The following is a 24,804-nucleotide window of genomic DNA, read 5'->3' as shown; positions in this document are numbered from 1 at the left end:
TACACAATCTGCATAAATTATATAACTAGCATTATCGCATAACTCTCTTTAACTACATAAAATAAGTACATCTAAGTTCAGAGGCGTCCCATAATATTTTTTTCAAGAACCACAAACATACGATGCGAAACTCAAAATTTATAGACCATCTATATAGATTAGCCATAGAAGCACACTGCTATACATACGCGCTAGGTGTAAGACAGCCAGAAAATGAAAGAAGATGAAACATGAAAATGCAGATCTGCGCGTATACTACAAATGAGCACATATGAGTATCTCAATAAAAATGGAGTACATCGTAGTAAACTGCCATAGCCAAAAAACAGTCGAGCAGAGCAGTTTGTTGTATTGCTCAATTGCCTTCTGTAACACTGTCTAAGTAAAGGTTTTTCTTAGATATTACAGCTGAAAACATACAAATAAATATCCCTCCCATTATTTAATAGGCGGTGAGCAAAATGTTTATCCATCAGAATCTACAAACAAGCCGTTCCAGGCTCGGATATGAGAGAGCTCATATATTAATCCTTAATCAATCGGTGATAGAAAGGCTGTATAAGAAGTATTACCATACTTCAGTCCTTTTAAGAAGGCAGAATGTCTTAGAAGGGAAAGAGTGGTGTTTGGAATACCAAAAGAAAGATCATGCTCTTCCATTGGTATATCTGCATCAACCTGCTGGGAAGGTAGGTTAGTCGTTGTGTCTAGACCAACATTCAAGCCTATGGATGTGGACTCCGTCACAAAACTGCATATATATCAAATCAAATTTAAGGCAGCAGCCACAAATGAGCATTGCATAAGGGCTTAACTGGACAGGAAAACATCGGGATACCTGGCTTGAAAGTCACCCCCGTTAGAGCACATAGCATCGCAAACTCCAGAAACTACCCAAGGAGGAATGTATGCATCCTTAAGTTCAATACTATAGCAGATGCCAGAAGATGACATATTAGAGCCCTTTAGCTGTGAAGAATGCTCAACTCTTCTAACCTGTTTGCATCTGATCTGCACAATGCAAATGGGAGTATAATAACAAGGGTGAATTTCGCAAAGGGAATGAAGGAAAAAATCAATCAAAGTAAAAATACGTGTAACAAATGCTGAAAACCGGAGAATAGTGCTATGGAAATGTTAATATTCATCAAGAACCGGTATTCCTCTTTTTAACTTCTGCTCCGGTAAAATTTGAAGTGGAAGCTGAGAGCTACAATATTTTATCTGAAAAACTATAATGGGTAACTATTTTATCATGGCATGCTCTTCATCACAAACACTCCAACAAACAACTGTAATTAATATGGTATTGCCTATTTATGATGCCTGCTCTAGAAAAACATAGTGAGAACTAAAAACCCACCTCAGGAGCAGAAAGTGCAGCATTTTCAAAAGGAACTGGTGAATACAGAACGGGAACATCACTACCAATCAAAGGGCTGTAAAGGGATCTGGAACCAAAGAAATGAAGAAATTTGAGATGATGAAAAACTCAGATAAAACTTCATAATATTAAGTAGTTCAGCTTTTTTCCTTCTTACCAAGTAATAAGTAAATGAACAAACTAATGCCAGAAACCAACCTATAATTTAACAGAAAATCATACAAACCATGCACATTCTTCCCAGCAAACATTAACAAAGATTGTGCGGTATTATCAACTCCAGTCAGGGATTCCACAGCTCGAGTCTGCATCATTCAGTAGAATAAAATTAATGGGTTAGCGATGGCCATAATCGGTTTGCTAAATACTCCACAAGTTAATCATTCTTTAAATTCAACAGAACAGAAGTAACAAAGATTGATTCTCTAAAAGCAAGCAACCTTGGCTCATAAAGCAATGCAACTGGAAAGATAAGGACTACCAAATCATAGAAATAACATCTGTAGAAGTATAGATTCCTCAACAATGAATACAAACAAAAAAGACTATCTCGATTATAAATAAACAATCATATAGCTCAAGCACCCTATTTTACGAGCTACCGCTGAGGCAAAATGGACAGATTTCTAACCTTTCCAAGGTTGTTTCTTTCAATTTCAGAGAGTGCAACTAGGTCTTCTGCAGTAACCTCCTCTACTTTAGAGTGGCAAAGAGGCATAGAAAATGAAGCATCCTGCAAAAGCATAGGGTTTAAGAAAGCATCATTCTTGCTAACCACCACAATGACAAAGTGAATGGCCACAAAAGAAATAGGTAAGTTCAAGCAATGACAAATTGTAACAAGCTTGAAGTACCAAATAGCAATAGAAGAATAAATTACTCACATGTTCTTTCAAAAGTGACCTCAGATTTCTCGTTGATTGTGACACATAGGCATAGCAACCATGCTTGGTTTTGTTTGGGCCATCAGATATGGTAAACATAGCAACAAAGCGCACTGTGCACACTGCAAATGTCCAGGGCAAAAACAAATGAATTTTCATTAAGAAGGCATAGCAAATCCTACAGTTAGAAGTTAAAACAGAAAAATGTCACGAGTGAGCAAGGTTGGGCTTGTGTGACAACTGATACTATTGCATTCTCAAATCTCAATTAGAAATGATGGCCAAAATCCATAATACATCAAGTGCCACTACCATTGCAAGAGAAGACAACTTTGATGGTCATTTTGATTGATGGTTTAGGTGTTAATACAATTGATAGATAATTATTACTTCCATCCAATGAATAATAGCTGAGGCAGATTAGGGGAGAAGAATTCAGAGTGTGATGATTCACCAGACAGTCGATACATCAAAAGATTATATGAAAAAAGATAATTACCGTAAAATAGTTTACACAGTTTCTTTCGCAGCATGTAGTAGAGACTTCGAAATGAATCCTCCCATGCCTGCTGTCGTTTACTTAGGAAATCCAATTGCCCTTGAGAAATGATAACATTATTAAAAAGAGGAGAAAGGGAATGAGATAAGAAATGACCTTTTAACCAAAAATACCTCCCACTGCAGAGGTCAATGCTGATATAACTACATGGGGTAGACTGGACTGGGGGTGCACCCAAGAATGAAAAACCCCATGCCTTGCGATTTGGCTGGTGCAGATAGGGTGAGCTGAGGTCATACTTTGGCCTTGGAAACCCTTATGCGAAAATAGACCCATGTCGTTTAAAGTGGCACAAGTACTTAACCTATAAAACCTGTACAGCCATTAAGTATATTGATCAGCATTTAAAGTCTGATACATTGGTAATTTCATATCCAGCAGTGAAAGTTTGAGCCAAGTTTTAAGTGTTAGGCTGTAGTCTGTAGGGGATATATAAATGGTGAAAAAGTACAACCTGTAGATTTATAGAAAAATAATCCAAACGGACATCATCCATCTCATTTTTATGGATAACAAATAACAATAAAATACAAAATCCTCTTTTCCACATAAGTCAACACTCACAAAAACAGACAGCAGAAAACCACAAGTCAGTGATGCCCTTTATATACTAATGTACAAGTCTACAGGATGAAAATTATTTTAACTGGTTTGTCTACTTTACAATATATAGATGTTAGTAGTCTTTGGGGCATCAAAAATTTTATTAGTGAACTTACCAATTCACAGATGATGCTGATAGCACACGCATACTAGTTTTTAGTGTCAAATCTAGTGGACTCTTCTGTCCAGGTATATGGATTTCTGAAAGGCGTTGCTGTGCAATATTCCCTGATCTATGCATAGGCTGAGCAAGTGGAGCTGAAGAAGCATGAGGTTCGCATGAAACCAGACCTTTTAAAGCTTTACCCTGAAAACAAGAAGAGCACTTCACATTTTAGACGTCAAAGAGTCCTTTCCTGGTCAAGAAGTTACAGAAAGTGAAAATACCATGTCTACTGATGAGGAGTTGTGTATCATTCCACCCCTAAGGGATAACTCCCGAACACTCTTAAAAGTATTAGCAGTGCTATTTTCACATGAATTGTTATTAATTTGTCTTGAAGTGTCGTTGTGACCTTCTGAAGCAACAGTGCCCTCCAAACTTCCAAGTACATGCAGAAATCAAACATTCTGAATCACAAAAGCAAGGACGCAACTGATTGATAATAATTCATTCAGTATAATCCATACCATGACTTCTGTAGCCCATGTTTATCATTTGAATCCAAAGTAAGACTCGAACTCTTCATGCTGCCAACACACTTGCTATGAATATTTTCCTGCAGTTGTCAGCAGACAATATCTTCAAGCAGTACTAGGCTGATACTATTATCCACCATCTCATAATAAAATACCACTCCACTAGTTACTTAAGAGATGGAATGATATCAGAAAAAGCAATAAAAATATCCTAGATTAAAGTCTTGTAACCTTGAGATTTTCCTTTCTGCAAAACAGCCTATTAGTTTTAGTGACAGGAAAGTGTTCGTCCATCCTTCTGAAACGCGCTGCTTTTAATGAATCAGATTTATTGCTCCCAGAAACTGCTCCACCAGGATTCCTTAAGAGACAAAGATATGATATCAAGGCGCCTTGAGTAATAGTAAAAGAAAAATATGGGAATGATTCTACCTCATGGAACCAGTAGAAGTTGCAGTCTCCTCCGAACTATCCAGTAAATTCTTTTTCTTCAGTAGTTCCCCCTGTCGAGTAAAGGAAAAGAGTATTCTGTCACAGATCATAGTTAGTTATTGCTGCTTGATAATCAACAGATACATCATATATACTGAATCATACAGGTGCAAACATTGGTATTAACACATAGAAGGGCTAAACTGAAGATTTTGGGAACATTCCAGTGTACATGAGTGGCAGAGTAACCTATGATGAGTACAAAGACATTGTCAATGATTAGGCATCGAGCTCCATCTCTTTTCTTGCTTCTTAACATAACCAACAGCATACTATGCCTGTTTTTAGCGGAGAAATGGATGCGGGAAACCCTTTTAGTTTCACTAAAATGTCAATCCTAAGGGTCTATCATGATTCGTGTGTACGTGTAGAAACACACATGATGGTATGCAAAGAAAGGTGTATGGAGTGGAATAACATTGAAGCTGGTGCCACACTCCTATTCAGCTTATAACAAAATAGAGACGAAACTAGAAGTTAATCCACTATTCACCACATTTTCATAGTACATTATTTTTACCCAATTCGGCCTCTGAGTGAATAATTGTATACCTCAGCAGCTTAAGGACACCACCACCGGTGATAGTGAAGATTAATGATAAATGAAGCATGTAAAGATTGACATCACGTAATAGAGTATATCTGATCAATTGAGTGACTATATTATGTCGAAATTAATCAGATTGTAAAACGAAACTGAAAGATGAGGCTTGGAAACGTTACCCTCAACTCCGAGGGGGTTTTCCACTTCAATTTGGTGTTCGAAACTCCTCCAGCAGAAACACCGCCATAGTGAAGATCATTAGGCATCGGCAATTGACTTGCTGTCGCAACATTACTCATCCTCTCCGCGAGCAACTGCTGCAAATTACAATAATACAATCCTTAAGATCCACGCACAAAAACAACTCAGATTTGGGGGAATAAATCAAACTCGTCCTCAATGTAGGGAACAGTAGAGGGAAAAGAGAAAATTAGCAATAACAAACAATCAAACAAAATTAGGATCGCACTTAGAGAATAAGAAGCGATTTCAGGCAATCAGATAATTCCAGAAATCATTCCAACAGTGTTCTGGTGAGGAGAGAATGCGGCTGGACAAACAAATTTGGTTTTGGATTGATTTGAATTATTTGTTTCCCTCTATTTGAGATGGACTACTTCTTTGGGCTTCATATTTTCTACAAAAAATAAAAACCGAGGTGGTCTTTTTAGTCGATAAATTTGTCTATGATATAGTATCTCATTTTGATCCAACATAGATCTTAATTAATGCATAAAAAATAGATTAAAAAGTTAATAAAATACTATAGGTTATATTTTTGTATATTAATTCTATAATAAAATGGAGTATAATATGAAATTCATTACTAAAAATAATAAATATAAATGGAGCTACAAAACTCTTAAACAAATATTTAAATTACTTAGGAGTATATCAATTTATCATTCCATTACTTTGTTCATGAATCTGGCAAATAAATTGAAAACTTTGGCGAACAATCCTAAAATCTACACTTCACGTTCAGGCTAAAAAAATTATCACTTGCGTGCAGTATAGAGACATCTGCAAGACTGCAACGTGGATTCATTTTCCCATCCCTGGAACAGGACTTGTGAAATCAAGCGAAGGGGTTGGGTTGCCTTTCCCCGTAGGCTGACAATTTTTACACAACACGAACACCTCGAAATTAATAGGTTACTGTCAACTTTATCATGTTTATGTCCTTATCAGATCGACATAATAATGATACGATAATTCCAATTTGGCTTAGGACGGATTCAAGTAACTCTTTAATAATTAACATTATTAATTTTATTATTTTACTTCATGAAGAGTGATCAATTGCTAACTCACTCTCTAGTTGCTAACTACAACTAATTTAAGACCATAGGATTTTAGAAATCTAGTGGTCTAAAATTTGTCACGTGTAATTTTCATTTTTATTAATTAAATTAGGGTTTTGGATGAAAATGTCAATATAGTGTTTTGAAAATATCAACACAATGCTTTGAGAATGTCAACACATTACTTATGTCAACACATTGTTTTAAGAATGACATTTTACATGTATTATATTGACATATTTTAAATACTATGTTGACATTTGTTGTTGTACGAAAAAATTGAAAATTTTCAAAAAAAAATTCAAATTTTGACATTGGAACATATGCAAATGAGATCTCGTTAGAATCCTTTTGAAATTATCTTTAATTTGATATATGTTGTGCGGAAAAATAATTTAAATCAAGAAAGTTATATGCGTTTTAAAATTATGTGATATTTTTCAAAAGTTAGTTACAACTAATTTATTGTAAATTGACCCTAATACCTTTATTGACGCTTTTTTTTTATCGTATTGACATTTCGGGATTCATGATCTAGGCCCTTGATTTGAATATCTAAGGACTATTATTTAATTGTAATTAGCAATTAAGTATTAAGTTAGCAATATAACACTCCCCTTTACTTCCTTATTTATTATTCTTATTACTTGATTATAGTTAACTTATGTTATCATATGTCATATATTGCCTCCATGGTTCCAATCCATTCTATGCCTTCACTGCCATAAGTATGTCAACTCTAAACTATAATCTAGATGGTTAAAAAATGTCAACAAATGATAAAAATAATAACAACAAAAAATGTCAATACAATGTCAACGGTTGTCACTGTGTTGACATTTTTGTTGTTATTATTTTGTCATCGGTTGACATTTTTTAACGATCCAGATCATAATATAGAGTTTGCATTCGATTAAATCCTTTATAATCTATGTATAATTCTTTATTGAAATCAATATTTAAAAAAATAGTAATGACTTATTTTTACAAATACAATTAACGTAATCAAATACTTAAAAAATGTTATTATGTGTATTGTTGATCCCTTAGTCGAGAAATTTTGGTTTTCAGATTTTATGTAAGTCTAAAAACCAGATATGATAAAAAAAATTAGTATCCTTTAATTTTAACTTTTAAAGGTATTTGACTATATAATTATTTAAAGCACAAATTCAAAGTATGACCTAGTTAGCTTTGCCTTTGAAATATGAATACACTTAGGAATTAACTATTTTGTGTATAATGTAGAAGATAATGTTACTTAAATCTAATTCATTTTCAAAAACATTTGTTTAAATTAATTCATCATCGTCTTGTTTAAATCTTTGGTTTTGTCACTACATGTCATTATCGTATTGTGTCGAGTTCATGTCATTATTATGTTGTGACAATACGAACAATATCGTATTTCTAACAAGTTCATGTATTGTGCGAGTCATGTGTCGGATATGAACATAGCAGATCAGATTAGTATGCGGGCAGAGGGAGTCATTTTATTATACACATGTGTTGGTCTATATATTAATGATGTACTATGTAGTATAGTGGTTAATAAGTTTTTTACAACCCAATTACTTGAGTTCAAAACCATTTTGTCCCATTTTAATTTTCGGATTTATTTTTATATATCGTCTTTTACCATTTTTTGGATGGACAAATATTTATAAGCCAAATATCCCAATTTTGGTGTGTAATATGCTATTAGCAATTTAAATGTCCCATTGAAATGCTCTTGTTTAATTCTTAGATTTGGTTATGGATATTTGGAAAATTAATATACTACTCCTAGTAGTTATTAGTAATTATTTGCATGCATGCGTTGATGTACAATTTGCAAAAGTTCAAACATTATAGAATAAATGCTATATATATTATTATAGGGGTGTGATAAATTGCTAATTCACCCATTAATTGCTAACTATAACTAATTTAAGACTATAGAAATTAAAAGATCTAATGGTCTATAATTTTCCATTTGTAATTTAGTTTTTCATATTTTAATATTGAAAAAATAAGATTAACTATCACATTTAGGCTTTTGAGTCTGCAATGTCAATATAGTGTATTAAAGATATCAACACAGTGCATTGAATATGTCATCACAATTTAATATTGACATTGTACAAATATTAGGTTGACATATTATATTATCTATGTTGACATTAGCTGTTTGACGAAAAATATGAAAATTTATGATTTTTTTTAGATTTTGACATTGGAATATATGCATGTAAGATCTCATTGGAATTCTTATAAAATTATCTTTAATTTGATATATGTTGTGTAAAAAATAATTTAAATTGAGATAGTTATAATCATTTAAAGTTTTGAGATATTTTTAAAAAGCTAGTTATAACTAACTTTTTGTTAAATGATATTAATACCCCTAATTGGCATTTTTTGTACAATGTATTGATACTCATGATTGTATGATCATGTGCCTTAATTTAATGATAAAAAAAACCTATCATTTAGTTGTAGTTAACAATTTAAGAGTAGTTATCCATATAACACACCCATATTATTATATATATGTCTCGAAAAAACAAAAACGTGTTGTCTGATTTATCTGCCGTGAGAATAATTTATATTTATAACAGAAATGTGAGTAATTTTTATCCACGTGATATTATTATTTGGAGGCGTGCGTGCAATATTTCACGAATTTGATAATCATAAAAACATTGCATTGCATTGCATGAGATAAAAGCGATGCTCAAATTTAAGAATTCAGGATCATCATCTCCTGCAATTCTGCGCAGAACAAGAACATGTAGAATCCAAACCAAAACAAATCCAAATCCAATGCTACAATTCTCATCCCACTTGACTCATCCACTATCTCTCGTATCAATTTGCCATTCCTCCTCCTCATCCAATTTTCCCACCCCCCTCCCGCTCAATTTTTTTCTCCATTGCTCAATTTTGATTCGGCAGCGCATTTGCAACAATTGATCGCACTGAATCTCGTGGATTCCATTGTTCAGCTAGTCATAAGACCACCATTAAAAAATTGGGGCTGATTCAGGAGGTGATAAGAAGACGATTGATCAGAAAATTGGGGGGTGATTCACGATCAATTAGGGCACATTTAAATGGTGAAATTTGAAAGAGTTGGGGATTTCCACAGATCGGTATAGCGTTTGGATGGGGAACAACTGCACAGGGCCAAAATCAGGGAAGAATGGATTCTTCCAATCCATGACTGCCGCCGTGTGGAAGCCGAAGGAGAGCCTTCCGCCTCCGGATCAGGACTCTGGTGACAGCTCCAAAAGCAAGGAGAACTCCGACGTCCACAACACCCCACCAACGCCGATCGATACCACACCTGAGGAGCCTAAGAAACCGGATCCTCCGCCGTCTCCCAAGGCAGAGACGATCACCAACGATAAGCAGGCCGATGCAGCAAAAAAGGACAGGCCTACACCTGTGAAGACAGTGTCATGTGCAGGATTGCAGGTGGAGTCAGTTCTGCAGCGGAAAACGGAGAATATGAAGGAGATGTTTTCTATGGGTAGGAAGCTAGGGCAAGGTCAGTTTGGGACGACATTCCTGTGCGTGGAGAAGGGGACGAACAAGCAGTTCGCTTGCAAAACAATAGCTAAGAGGAAGCTGGCGACGCCCGAGGATGTGGAGGATGTCAGGACGGAAATTCAGATCATGCACCATATGGCAGGGCATCCAAACGTGATTTCAATTGTGGGGGCTTTTGAGGATGCTGTGTCAGTTCATCTTATGATGGAGCTTTGCTCGGGTGGGGAGCTTTTCGATAGGATCATCCAAAGAGGGCATTACACCGAGAGGAAGGCGGCTGAGCTGTCTAGGATAATAGTAGGTGTTGTGCAAGCCTGCCATTCCCTAGGAGTTATGCATAGAGACTTGAAACCTGAGAACTTTCTCTTTGTTAATCAGCAAGAGGAGTCGCCGCTTAAGACCATTGATTTTGGCCTCTCTGCTTTCTTCAAGCCAGGTGCTTATTTACCTCTGCATCTTGTTCTTTTTTTTTCCGGGTAAATGATGGTTGAGTCCATTCAACTTCATTTAGTGTGTTTTAAGACCCTTTGACATCAAGGAATGTTTTCAATAGTTGGTTCCTTCGAAAACTGAAAACTTTTGCAATTGTGGGTATTTGTATTCAATGTCATTTGTTCATTTTTCAGGCACCTAAGATGATTAACTGGTTGAATATAAATCATGATTAGAAGAATCTAGGCTAGGAGCTGTTAGATTATAGAATACTAGCATGTTGAATACAACCTTGACCTTGGTGTGATGACATGACAATAGATGGAAGAAGTGATATTGAACCATTTGGAAAGAATCTTGTCATTGTAGCAAAGTCATAACTCTGACTTGTCTGAATTTGTATCATTTAGCGTTAAATCAAGCGAGAAATGTATTTTTTAGGAACTGTTTGATGATGTTCTGATTGAGTTTCTCTTATCAATTTCTTTCTCCTGTTCAATGAGCAAAACAACATTTCTCGTCTCTTGGCATTCTCTGACTAAGGTCATGCTGTGTGTCTAACCATTCAACTGGAAACATCCTTGCACTTCAATCCCTTAATGCCCACGCCTGATCAAGTGATCAAGTTTGCATTTGCTTTATCAGGGGAAACATTCAATGATGTTGTTGGAAGCCCTTACTATGTGGCCCCAGAGGTATTAAAGAAGCATTATAGCCAAGAATGTGATGTTTGGAGTGCGGGAGTTATCATCTACATATTGCTATGTGGAGTTCCACCATTTTGGGATGGTAAGAATTTATTCTTGATCACTATTATTTGCTGCGATCAGGCTAATGTATGCTTTTATTTCAGAATCGGAACAGGGAATTTTCGAGCAGGTTTTGAAAGGCGAACTTGACTTTGTTTCCGAACCCTGGCCTAGTATATCTGACAGTGCAAAGGATCTTGTTCGGAAAATGCTTGTTCAAGACCCTAAGAAGCGGCTAACAGCTCATGAAGTTCTTTGTGAGTCTATTATCACGCTCTTCTCTGATCTATGCGGCATTGCTTAAGAAGATACAAGTTGAAGTTGCAGGAATAACAGTATTTGGTAGAGAATCAAACGAAATATAACTGCTAGCATCTAACAAGATATTTTCACATTCAAAACATATGGAATGTCTATTAAAATAGTAATATGATGTATTCAGGCCATCCATGGGTACAAATCGATGGTGTTGCTCCTGATAAGCCTCTTGATTCAGCTGTTCTAAGTCGTCTGAAGCAGTTCTCTGCGATGAACAAAATAAAAAAGATTGCCATCAGAGTGAGTTCTTCTGTTTTCTTTGAAACTGAATGCGTTACTTCTTTCACATCCAATGATGAACTTAACTGAAACGATACAATCTTCATCAGAATCCATGTATATGCATGAAACATTTGATTTTAAGAATGAACAAGTGGTATCTTTGCATACCGGTCGCCTTAGTGCGCTGCAGCTGATGGCGACATCATTCCTTCAACCTCTGCAGGTTATCGCCGAGAGCCTATCTGAGGAGGAAATCGCAGGACTAAAGGAAATGTTTAAAATGATTGATGTAGATAATAGTGGGCACATCACACTTGAAGAACTCAAGAAAGGGCTATCTAGAGTTGGCGCCAACCTCAAAGACTCAGAAATAGAGAACTTGATGCAAGCTGTGAGTTGATAATGATATATAGTACTACTATATAACAAAACAACATCATCGTCGGTTTTGAGTGATTGGTTTTTGTTGTGATTTAACTAGACTTTGTTGCCAATGCAGGCTGATTTTGACAACAGTGGCACCATAGACTACCGGGAATTTGTGGCAGCAATGTTGCACCTAAACAAAGTGCAGAAAGATGATCACATACACGCAGCCTTTTCATATTTTGACAAAGATGGCAGCGGCTACATCACACGGGACGAGCTCCAGCAGGTTTGCGAGCAATTTGGAATAGAAGATGTCCACCTAGATGACATCATCCGTGAAGTCGACAAAGACAACGTACTTCTCACTCTCTACTTTCTCACTGCTATGATGTTGGATTTCTCCAATAATCATAAACTTGTCTTGTTTGTTTCAGGATGGGCGCATTGATTACAGCGAGTTTGTGTCAATGATGCAGGACAGTAGTTTGGGGGGCAAGGTAGTACAGAATAGCATAAGCATGGGAATGAAGGGTTCTTAGAAAAAAAATATTTTATTTTGCTTTTTAGTTTGTTAAAAGTTATGGATAGATGCAAGAAAAGAAATTGGATGAATAGAGAATAGTGATGAGTTATGTGCCCTTCTTTAGATTTTTGGGTTGCATTTTGTTAGGTTGTTTTGCATTCTTGAAATGAAATTGTTGTCTATATATTTCAGTGTATAAATATTGGGCTGATTGGAAAATGATTTAAAAAACAATATTATACTCCTTCTGTTCCTAACAAGTATTAACTATTTCATTTTTAGTTCGTCCCTAAAAGTATGAACTTTTTAATTTTAGAAAGAGTAAAGTACTATTTTGGTCCTAAACATATGACCGAAATACGATTTTGGTCTAGAACATTCACTTTTTGAAAATCGACTCCTAAACATATGAAAACGTTGTCAGTTTGGTCCTAAACATACGGTTCCGTCAATTTCTGACGGTCAACCGTGAATTAGCCAAATTTTGACTAGATTAGTGAGTAATTAATTAAAACAAAATAAAATTTAAAAAAAATCTAAAATATTTCTCACATCTCTCTTCCTATCCTTCCTCTCTGGCCGGTGACACCAATTCATCTCTCCCTCATCAATTCTAAAGTGGTACTTTTCTTGCAAAACCGCCTCCTCCATCTCCACATCCGATTCTCATTCCCACCCCCATCAAATCTAAGAATTCACCTACAAAGACCTCCAATTAGCCACCGCCAACTTCTTTGACTCCAAGCTCCTGGGCCAAGGACGCCACGACCGAGTCTACAAGGCCATACTCCGCTCCGGCCACCTTGTCACCGTCAAGAAGTCCTCCGCCAACGACCTCGACAATGAGATTGGCATTCTCTCCTCCCTCTACAACCCCTCCCTCGTCAACCTCCTCAGCTTCTCCACCAACTCCCACGGTCGCCGCCTCTTCGTCGAATTCATGAGCAATGACACTTTGTACAATGTCCTCCACACCAATCCCCGCCCCCGACCTGGCCCCGCTGGATCCGATTAGCTCTCTAGACCGCCAGAGCCGGATATGGTGAATTCGTCGCCCGTTGGTGGATTGGGTAATTCAGCTGATAAGAAAGGAGAAATTCATGAGCGTGTACGATCTAGGGTTCTGGCGCCTTGGGATGCGAGGATAAAGAAGATGGTGGCAACGGTGGCGGCGAAATGAGTGAGGTCGTGCAGAGTGATAAAACTATGAAGATAGAATGATAAATCTATGAAGATAGAATGATAGATGTATGAAGATAGAATGATAGGTTGATTGGAGAAACCGTGAGAGAGAACTTGGGAGAAAATATGAGATATTATTCATTGAATTCAAAATGCATACAAAGACACCTTATATACTTGGTGTTGAATCTAACTAACAAAGGACTTAACAAATAAACTGAAATCTAACTAACTCCAGCTGTCAACTAACTAACTAACTAACTGAAGCATCAACCTCTTCTGCATGGAATGTGCTCGTGTGTGTGAGGATGCATGGGAGGCTGCATGGACGTGATGTAGATGCGGCTGTGTGCATGAATGTTGTGCATGGATGTTGTTGCTCTGATAGGCCCCCTCAAGATGGACCGTACAGAGTTTTAAAGTCCATCTTGATCAACAAGTTGTGAAAATGAGCAGCGGCTAAGGGCTTTGTGAATATGTCAGCCAATTGATTGTTGTTGTGAACATGTATGGTTTGTATCACTCCTTCAAGAATTTTATCACGAGCAGTGTGGCAATCGATCTCAATATGCTTTGTGCGCTCATGGAAAATCGGATTAGAGCTAATGTGAACAGCAGCCTAGCTATCACAATACAAGGGAACCGGTTGTTTCATCTCTATGCCGAAATCCTTAAGTAGAGCAATTATCCAAACTATCTCACAACAAGCAAGGGCCATGGACCTGTATTCAGCTTCAGCAGAGGACCTCGAGACAGTATGTTGTTTCTTTGATCTCCAAGAAATCAAAGGGAGCGCCTGGTGTCTGGGCATCCAGCCCAATCAGCATCAGAGAAGATGCTAGGAGAGATGTCTGCTTGAGCTGAATAGAATAAGCCATGACCAATTGTCCCTTTCAGATATCTAAGAACTCTTTCAGCAGCAAGAGAGTGATCTAAGCAGGGTTTGGATAGGAATTGGCTTAGTTTATTTACAGCAAATGTGATGTCAGGTCTTGTGATACAAAGATAAACCAGCCTTCCAATGAGTCTTCTGTAAGCCGTAGGATCATCAAGTGGAGGTCTTGCATCCATTTGTAGCTGCTTGATGGAATCCATGGGGGTAAAGGCAGGTTTGCATCCAAGCAAACCAGCATCAGACACAAGATCTAAGGCATATTTATGCTGAGAAATGAAGATCCCAGTGTTGTTTCTAGCAATTTCAATGCCTAGAAAATATTTAGGATAGCCTAAGTCCTTGAATTTGAAGTGATTGGTAAGAAAGAATTTAAACTCAGAAATCATGCTCTCTTCACTGCTGGCTACTAAGATATCATCCACATATGTGACAACACCAAAGAAATGGCCGGTTGGAGATTGTCTGTAGAAGAAAGAATGATCTGAAGGAGATTGAGTCAGACCAAACCCAGATAGAACTTGAGAGAACTTCAGGTACCACTGCCTGGAGGCTTGTTTAAGACCATATAAGGACTTTTTCAATCGACAAACAAGTTGTCCAGAGCCAGGTGGAGGATCATCAACAACTAGACCAGGAGGCAAGGTCATATAGATTTCTTCTTCCAAATCTCCATATAGGAATGCATTATTAATATCCAGGTGTGCCAAGGTCCAACCCTTAATAGCAGCAAGAGAAAGCATGAGTTTGACAGTAGTGAGTTTGGCTACAGGAGAAAAGGTGTCATGATAATCAACACCAGCCTGTTGAGTGAAACCTTTTGCAACCAAACGAGCTTTGTATCTTTCCACAGTAGCATCTGCTTTAAACTTGATTTTGTATACCCATTTGCATGAGATAGGGACTTTACCCGGAGGTAGATAAGTGATCAACCACATATTGTTTCTAATCAAAGCTTGCAGCTCTTCTTGCATAGCCAGAACCCATTCTGAGCTTTGAGATGCCTTTTTGTAGGTAGAGGGTTCATTTAGTGTGGAGAGTAGGATGATGAATTGGAGATAAGGCTGAGATAATTTTGAAAGAGAGAAGTAAGATGAGATTGGGTATTTTGAGGATGTGGTGAGTGAATTACATAAGTAATCAGTGAGATGAGATGGAGTTTTGAGTAATCTGCCAGACTTGGAGTGATAAGAAGTGTGAGGATTCTGAGGAATAGGATCAGTATAAGGTGGAGGATGAAGAGAGCTGAGAGGATCAGAATGAGACTGAGAGGGAAAATTGGAGTGAGGCTGAGATGAGAATGGAAAATCAGATTCATGGAATGCCAATGACTTTATATCCTTTGAAACCAGAGGGATAGCCAATGAAGACATATTTGATGGCTCTAGGTGAGAATTTATGTTTGCTGATAAAAATCTCATTAGTGTATATATCCATGACTTTATATCCTTTGAAACCAGAGGGATAGCCAATGAAGACACATTTGATGGCTCTAGGTGAGAATTTATGTTTGCTTATGTCAAGTGTGGATGCAAAACAAAGACATCCAAAGGTTTTGAGATTGGAATAAGAAGGTGGCTATTTGAATAGAGCTTGAAAAGGTGTTGTATTATCTAGAAGAACAGAGGATGGGGTTCTATTCATAAGAAATGATGCTGTGAGGATACACTCTCCCCAAAAAGAAATAGGCAAGTGAGACTGAAAGAGGAGGCTGCGGGCTACATTGAGAAGATGTTGGTGTTTTCTTTCAACCCTTGCATTTTGTTGTGGGGTTTCCACATAAGAATGCTGAGCTATAGTACCATAAGATGAGAGAAGAGTGTGGAGATTAAACTCAGGTGCGTTGTCACTTCTCATGATTTTAATTTTCTTGGAAAACTGAGTGTGAATGGTAGCAAAGAACTGAGTTAATACAGGTTGGACTTCAGACTTTTGTGTGAGGAGGAACGTCCATACAAATCTTGAAAAATCGTCCACTATGGTTAGAAAGTACTGAAAATTATCATGTGTGGGGGTGGAGAAAGGCCCCCATACATCACAGTGGATCATATCAAAAGGCTCAGAGGATGTATATGTGGAAACAGGAAAGGGGAGCTTCTTTTGCTTAGCAATGGGACATATTTGACAAGAAGACAGATGTGAGTTTGAAGGAGACAATATATTGGATAAGAGTTTCAATTTATTGAGTGAGGGATGCCCCAAACGTTGATGCCAAAGATCAAGACTTACAACTGAATTAACAGAAGCAGATTTCAAAAGTGGTATTACATCAGTATTTGAACAAGGCAGGGATACATTTGTGGTGTTGCTAGAAGACTCTGGGAACTCAAAGATGTATAAATTCTCAACTCGATTACCCCTCCCAATCACTGTCCCCAGTGAAACTTCCTGAATTTGGAAGTTATTGTGAGTAAAGATAACAGTGCAATCAGAATTGTGAGTGAGTGCACTAAAAGATATCAGATTGAATGAGAAGGATGGTACATGAAGAACTGAGGATAAGGTGATGAGAGAAGTGAGCTTCACAGTACCTAGATGAGTGACAAGTGCTGTGTTTCCATTTGGAAGATTGACAGAGGCATTTGAGATTGGTGTGGCTGAATTGAGAAGAGATTGATCGAAGCAAACATGGTGAGTAGCACCTGTATCTAAAATCCATGTAGATGAAGTAGAACATTATGAAGATATGGAGTTTATGGAAGGAGAGAAGAAAACAGTACCAGAGAAGTTGTTGGAGACAAGAGGATTGGCTGAGGATGGAGCTGAAAGATCAGACACTGGTGTGTTGGCTGATGGAGGTGGATTGTTGAGTTTCTGACTTTGTAAGAGGCTGGTGAGCTATTGATATTGATCAATACTTAGTAGATTAGCAGTGTCTTCAACAAAATTCACAAAACGCTGCTGATGAGAACTTGAATTTCCAGCAAATCCAAAGGAATTGGAGTTTGAATTTCCAGAAAAACCAGTAGAATGTGGAGTAGATTTTCCTTTTCCTCGGCCAAATCCAGGTGGAAAACCATGGAGAATAAAACATTTCTCAACTGGATGGTTTGTTCTACCACAGTGAGAACATAGAAACTTGTTCAAACCTCTGCCGAATGAAGAAGAAGCTGCATTGGCATAAGGTAGTTCACTAGTGGTTGGTGGAATCCGAGTAGATGTAGAGGATGATGATGAATTTCCATCAATTGATCTCTGTCTTTCTTCCTGAATAACCAATGAAAAAACCTTAGATAGAGAAGGTAAAGGAATCATGGATAGAAGATGAGATCTCAGTTGAGAAAAGGAAGCATTCAAGCCGATGAGAAATTGCATAGTGCATTCATTCTCTTGGTGTTGGCTCCATTTTGAAGTACTTTCACAAGTGCATCTGTTGCATGAGCACCAAGAGGTAGGTTGAGTATTCTTATATTCATCCCATAGTATGCGAAGATTGGTGAAGTAAGTAGAGACATCCGACGATCCTTGAGAGAGTGTCATTAGCTGTTGTCGAAGCTGATAGATCCTAGCAGAGTCAGCAATGGAGAAGCGCTCCTTTAAATCAAACCAAATTGCATAGGCATCGTCGAGGTACATGATGCTGGAGCAGATTTGTGTAGAGAGGGAATTGCGGAGCCATGAAGTAACCATACTGTTGCATCGGATCCACAGATGATAAAGAAGATCGTCTCGAGCTGGCCTAAGGATGGATCCATCGACGAAGACGAGATTATTTTTGGCAAGGAGAGTCGTGCTAAAGGCTCTGCTCCAAGTTGCATAGTTGGAACCAGTAAGCTGTTGTGGAACCAGATTAATGCCAGGATTATCGCTCGGATGGAGGAATTATGGACTGGATGTGTCTTCGGTTGGTATTTGAGGAACGCGATTTCGATTGGCCATTGATGAACTGGAGATAAGATCTGGAAAAACAGGAGCTCAAGACGTCGAGGATGAACGGATTAGAGAGAAGATCTGATTCAGATCAGAGAAGCGGAAGCAATTTTGTCACTGATACCATGATAAAACTATGAAGATAGAATGATAAATCTATGAAGATAGAATGATAGGTTGATTGGAGAAACCGTGAGAGAGAACTTGGGAGAAAATATGAGATATTATTCATTGAATTCAAAATGCATACAAAGACACCTTATATACTTGGTGTTGAATCTAACTAACAAAGGACTTAACAAATAAACTGAAATCTAACTAACTCCAGCTGTCAACTAACTAACTAACTAACTGAAGCATCAACCTCTTCTGCATGGAATGTGCTCGTGTGTGTGAGGATGCATGGGAGGCTGCATGGACGTGATGTAGATGCGGCTGTGTGCATGAATGTTGTGCATGGATGTTGTTGCTCTGATACAGAGAGAAGAGGCTGTCGATGAAGGAGGTGGCGAGGTGCTTGGGTGAGCTGAGCAAGCTGAATTCGTGGAATGGATTATCAAATCCTTTCATCATGGGGGAGGATGTGGAAATCGTTGAAACGCCATTGAAGAATCGACAGTTAGAGTTGGAGGTTCCAAGCAATTTGATGGAATTAGGGCTACAACTAGAAATCTCATATTTTAGAATTGATGATTGATGAGGGAGAGTGAAGAATTGGGTGTCACCGGTGAGAGCGGGGAGAGGAAGAGAGATTTGAGAGAAATTTCATTTTAATTTATTTTAATTAATTACTAATTTGGTTAAATATTTGCTAATTCACGGTTGACCGTTAGAAAATTGACGGAATCGTCAAAAAAGGACCAAATCGACAACGTTTTAGTATGTTTAGGACCAAACCGACAACGTTTTTGTATATCTAGGAGTTGATTTTTAAAAAGTGAATGTTCTGAACTAAAATCGTATTTCGACCATATGTTTAGGACCAAAATAGTACTTTACTCTTTTAGAAACTCATTTCTCTCTAATAAGTTGAGATCCATTCTCCATTAACCATACTTCAAAATCTTTTTCATGTTATCTCTCTCTATTTTACTATTAATTAGCATTAAAACATGTGTCGAATCAAATGTTCATACTTTTCAGGGACGGGGAAGTATTCAATATATGCAATTCCGGAACATTAATATTCTGAATGGGAATTTGTAAAAATTACAATTTACAATGTTCTTCAATTAGAAATATCTATGCTCGATACGTGAGATATAACTTGAAAATATTAATGGTAGATATTTGCAATTCAAGAATGCTAGTGGATACATTGAATGAGAATCCATACCGAGTCATGTCAATTCTTAACAAAACGTACCACAAACAAGCCCAATGCAGATTGGTTGTTCTAGACCCCATCTCTCCCTGTCTCTCTCTACAAATAATGCAAAAACTACAGAAGTATTCACAGATTTTGTTAACTTATGTTATTAACTTCTGCTATTGTTGTCAATCTATGTATTCCAATTGAGCAAGTATTAACATATAATAACACTATTGTTTAATATTTATCTCGTAAATTGCTATTATACATATCCCATCAATCCATGAAAAATATGAATTGTTTTCTTATAAGTATGTTTCCGAAAAGTACCCCCTCCGTTCCAACTAAGTTGAGTCAAAACTTTTGGACATAGAGATTAAGAAATTGTGTTGAAAAGTAGGAGAGATGAATAAAATAGAAAATATAAAGAGCTGGTAAAGTAGGTAATAGAATAAAGTAAGAGTAGTTGGATTGTTTTTTGTTAAAAAAAGGAAATGACTCAATTTAGTTGGAACATCCCAAAAAGGACTAAGACTCAAATTAGTTGAGACAAAGGGAGTATGAACTTTCTAATTTTGAAATAATTAAACAATACATTACCCACACACCTAATTTTATTTACGACTTATACCATTACACTACACTACTAATGATGTGGAGCACACTCTCCACTACTCTACTATTTACACTACATTTATCTCTCTCTTTCTTACTTTAACAATCATACATTAAAATTTGTGCCGAACCAAACATCAACTGATCTACGTGGAAGAAGATGGCCGCAACAGTGTGTTTTTAGCTTTTACAGAGGAGAAGTGGGAGAGGAGAGAAAGAGAGGGGGTTGGATCCCCTGCTGTGGAGGAATCACAGCAGGGAGATGCTGCCCCTCACATTCCAATTTTTTATATAATTTTTTTTAATATTATATTTTTATTAATAAAAAATTGATATGTGAGGGGTAGCATCTCCCTACCGTGATTCCTCTGCAGCAGGGGATCCAACCCCGAAAGAGAGAGTGTTAATTGGAATGCCGAATTTTAAGTTGGCATACATGTGTGGAGACCACTTTTATATTTACTTTTTTTATTTTTCCCTAGTATTTCCTAATTTAAGCGCAATTTGAGGATTAGTTTCTTGTATTAGCTCCTTGTATTTATGATTTATTTTTTATTTATAATTTTATCAATATCTAAGCATCTTTATTTATGTTTTTATATTGGTATTAATATTTTAATAGCTCTATTAGGATATCACAATATATTTGCGTCGATAATAATATAAAAATGCAATACTAATATTAATTTCAAAATTGTTTTGATCTTTATATTTTCATTTTTGTAAAATAAATGGTGTGGACTTTTCTTTGCTATGAAAATTTGGCTCAAAATAGATTTAGTCATTGTCAACAATTGCTCGGACTTCGACGCTCTAATTCGCTCTAATTATTTGTCATATCCCCGAACTCAAAATCATAGATCCATCACTGAAACTAAATGTTCATATTTTTAAGGGACGGAGGGAGTAATATACAATGCATAAATATTACAACAAGCTATTGCTTATTTTTGTTGCTAGTGATGTTCCGTCCAACATTATGAAGATGGATCGATAATTATCTCTATGTTTCCATGTTATGTATGTGTATATATACATAAAACTAGAGTCCAAAATTGGTCCTTAATATACGTTTGTTTCACGTTTGATCCAAAACATTATATTTGGTATGTACGTGTCCCTAACTTATGATATTGGTCTGTTTTTTTGCCAAATGTTGATGTAACAGTAAAATACTGAGGGGCAGTTAACATGTATTTGACCTACTTAGTATACTAATAATATTCCCAAATTGATACTTAAATATCATTAACTAATTATTTGTTTTTATATTTGGAAAATGAAAATATTGTATTCTTTTATATCTCCAGACTATCAAATGATATTCTAAGGAAAGCTCCAAAAAAGGTAGGTGTATGGGTGTATTATATGTTCGATTCAAGGTCACCAACTATGGCCGAAGATCACCAAACTGTGGAAGCCTAAACCCTAATTACAGGTGAAGAAGCGTATGCATGACGAAATGTAACAAAATATTCTGTGTGTCACCAACCTAGTAACAACGGGGCAAGGTGTCATGATATCTGGTGAAGGAATACACCTTTTGTAATAAGGGTATCATGATCACTTTTTTGACTTACCCTTCAATTCAAACTTTTGTTTGTTGTAATCTGATATCGATCATAGTTGTTCCTAATTCGTTCTTTGTTTTGTTGTAATCTGATGTGGTCAGTCAGGTAATGAACTATTTTGCTTAGCTTACCAAAATGTTTAGGACAATATATGATTATGTTAGAAATGTCCAGGACTTCTCCGTGTGTATGAAATTAGAGAGAATGGTGTTTAATAGCGTACATATATAAAAATATTTCAAAATTCTTATTTTTTAAATATAAAAATAAAATAGTTAATTAGTGAATGATGTTTACCTATCTAATTAGGCTGATTAGTATATAAAAATTGCGTTGACCAATAATTTTTTACAATTGCGTCCAAAATTTGCCAAAATATAAACCAATTTCTAAACTTTGAAACATAAAAGTACTAAACATAATTTTTTATTCATACTCGATCTGCTGCGCGTCCGTAAATGAGCACTTTGTGGTAGAGAGAGAATATTAAGAAAATATAATTTAACACGTCGCTTGTGATTCACTTGCCACGTATGTGGTTGCCTATCAAGCGCTCATTAACGGACGCGCAGCCAATCGAGTCTCATATTTTAGATCAAACTCATAAAATGCATATATTTAGCAACAACTTAAGACTTATACTCCGTATACTATATATCGTATTTTAGATCAAACTCATAAAATACATATATTTAGCAACAATTTAAGACTTATACTCCGTATACTATATATATAATACTCATAATTTATCTCTCGTGGGCAGGAATTTATTTGTTCATTTTTAATATTTCCCATTCCAAAGTAGTTGGGTTTTGAATTCCATATTTATTAGCCCAATCGTGTGATTAATATGAACTACACCATTCAAAATTTCAAACCAAGCATTGGGAAAGTTCAAAAAGATTTTTTTTTTTAAATGCCGCTTTATGTTTTTTTTTTTCAAATTTTGAAGTTGGGCATCATTTTAGTCCTATATTCTTGGTAAGCATGTAAACCTATTTTCGGTCCAATCAAATGCTTATCCAACAATCTTGCACTTATTCGTACCAAATAAAATAAAATAAAGTCAATGCAATAAATTAATAGTAATAGTTAGTGCTAAGATAATTTTACTTAATTACCATTTTCTCAATTTTTTACTTCAAATTTAAATTTACAACATTCTCTCTCCATAATAATTTATGCACAATTTATTTTGACTTACCTTTTAATTTGTCTATTTCTAATCATTATTATTTAGCATTCTCTCTCCATAATTATTTAGCATTCTCTCTACATTTAGCATCACAATTTACGAGCCCTATCAATAATTTATGTATTAAACACTAAGGTGTATTATAATCTAATAATATTATATTATAGCGTACTATGATATACGATTATTAGATTGTGAAATATTATGACAACATAGTATTGAAAGTTAATATTAAGTTATAACTAAATTATGAATTTATGATAGCTTTTTCGTCATACTTAATTTATAAAAATAAAAATAATAATAGTAATGAAAAAAATATTTCTTAAGATTACAGTGTATGTCGAGTAATATTATTTTAAATAAACATCTGAATAAAAAGCAAAAAGATATAAAGTACTCTAATAAAACGAAAATATCTTCTAAAAATAATAAAAACATTGTTGGATGGATGAATATAAAGTACTTACTTTATAAACTAAGGTAGGGGTAGAGTTGTTTTAAGAGTTTTGATACTTTTAAGGTGAGTTAATTATTAAGTGAACTCATTTAATTTTTAATTAAAAGACAAATTATGGCCGGTCATAATATGACCATTTAGCACCACTCTATTCCTTTTCTCCTTTACTTTTGTGTCTTGTAAAATAAGCTCAACATTTATTTTAGTCCTATAATGAATGTCACAATAACTAATGCTATAAATTATGAAAAGTTCATTTATGGATGAATTTTAGTTACTCGAAACTTCCTAACTTTATCGAAATACTCCCTCCTATGAAATAACAATTGAAAATGATAATATTACTATGAAATTGCGTTACGTGTATGAAAAAGTACTAATTGCTATCATATTCGATTAAAACATTTTAGTAATATAGTTAATGTAATGAATCTAAATTAAATAGTAGAAGTAGTATATAAATACTCATCCTTTCTTTACCTAAAATTCTGCGTGCTATCTAAATTATGGTCACATCCTGACCATTCAATAATCAATACATTGATTAAATATTCAGCTGTTAATTTTTTAGTTGGTTAAAATAATAATTCATGTTTCCAAGCTTGGTTCAAATTTCAAATAATTTTAATTCAAACCATATCACCTCGGTGCAATTCATCGTAGTATATAAGCGTCAATGCTCAGATCTGAAACTTTGATCTTAGAGCATCCACCGTGGTGCGGATGTCCCGACAGACATCTAAAAAATACCTCCTGCCACGTCATATGGACTCCTCACTGCACTGCCACGTCATAAGGACTTTCCACTGCACAGTGACGGACATCCCGACGGACTTCCCACAATAATAAAAATTCACAAATTAACCAAATTAACAATTTACAGAATTAAATAATTTACGGAATTAAAATTTCGACACAAATACAGAGAAATTGCAACCACTTTATTTAAAAAAAATACATAGTACAAAAAAAAGCATACATAATTATTAAAAAAATTACATGGTTAAAAAAAAACCACCGTCTCACTCTCGGATTCCCTGCCGCCAGTACCCTTGTCGTCCCCGCCGGTAGTCCCTCGTTGCCACTCTCCGCCATGTCTCCCAACCCCAAATCGCGCCGCATACTGTTGATGATATCCTTCAGCGACGACC

General features: G+C 36.0%; 2 protein-coding genes across 4 annotated transcripts; one reads left to right on the top strand and one right to left on the bottom strand.

The window, feature by feature from the left end:
- Positions 1-211: 211 nt before the first annotated feature.
- Positions 212-5,708, bottom strand: LOC121764205 (protein downstream neighbor of Son-like). 3 transcript variants are annotated; one of them, XM_042160263.1, is made up of 15 exons: positions 5,575-5,708; positions 5,285-5,422; positions 4,502-4,572; positions 4,301-4,430; positions 4,061-4,149; positions 3,818-3,971; positions 3,547-3,737; positions 2,941-3,140; positions 2,768-2,866; positions 2,269-2,390; positions 2,016-2,117; positions 1,583-1,689; positions 1,364-1,451; positions 839-1,011; positions 212-751 (listed from the first exon to the last, which is right to left on the bottom strand). In XM_042160263.1, the coding sequence occupies exons 2-15, from the start codon at positions 5,402-5,404 to the stop codon at positions 532-534; spliced, it is 1,866 nt and encodes a 621-aa protein (XP_042016197.1). In that variant the 5' UTR covers positions 5,405-5,422; positions 5,575-5,708; the 3' UTR covers positions 212-531. The 3 variants fall into 3 exon arrangements, with proteins under 3 accessions (XP_042016197.1, XP_042016204.1, XP_042016201.1); XM_042160270.1 differs by having other exon boundaries at positions 4,301-4,413; XM_042160267.1 differs by having other exon boundaries at positions 5,285-5,419; positions 5,575-5,695.
- Positions 5,709-9,303: 3,595 nt separating this feature from the next.
- LOC121764201 (calcium-dependent protein kinase 20-like) lies at positions 9,304-12,797 on the top strand. Its single transcript, XM_042160258.1, has 7 exons — positions 9,304-10,379; positions 11,021-11,164; positions 11,229-11,381; positions 11,567-11,682; positions 11,888-12,055; positions 12,164-12,388; positions 12,468-12,797. The coding sequence occupies exons 1-7, from the start codon at positions 9,557-9,559 to the stop codon at positions 12,570-12,572; spliced, it is 1,734 nt and encodes a 577-aa protein (XP_042016192.1). The 5' UTR covers positions 9,304-9,556; the 3' UTR covers positions 12,573-12,797.
- Positions 12,798-24,804: the final 12,007 nt, after the last annotated feature.

The sequence above is a fragment of the Salvia splendens genome, chromosome 2 (assembly GCF_004379255.2).
Source record: "Salvia splendens isolate huo1 chromosome 2, SspV2, whole genome shotgun sequence".
NCBI classification, from domain to species: Eukaryota; Viridiplantae; Streptophyta; class Magnoliopsida; order Lamiales; family Lamiaceae; genus Salvia; species Salvia splendens.
Note: the sequence above shows the minus strand (reverse complement) of the source record. Positions and strands in the feature narration are given on the sequence as shown.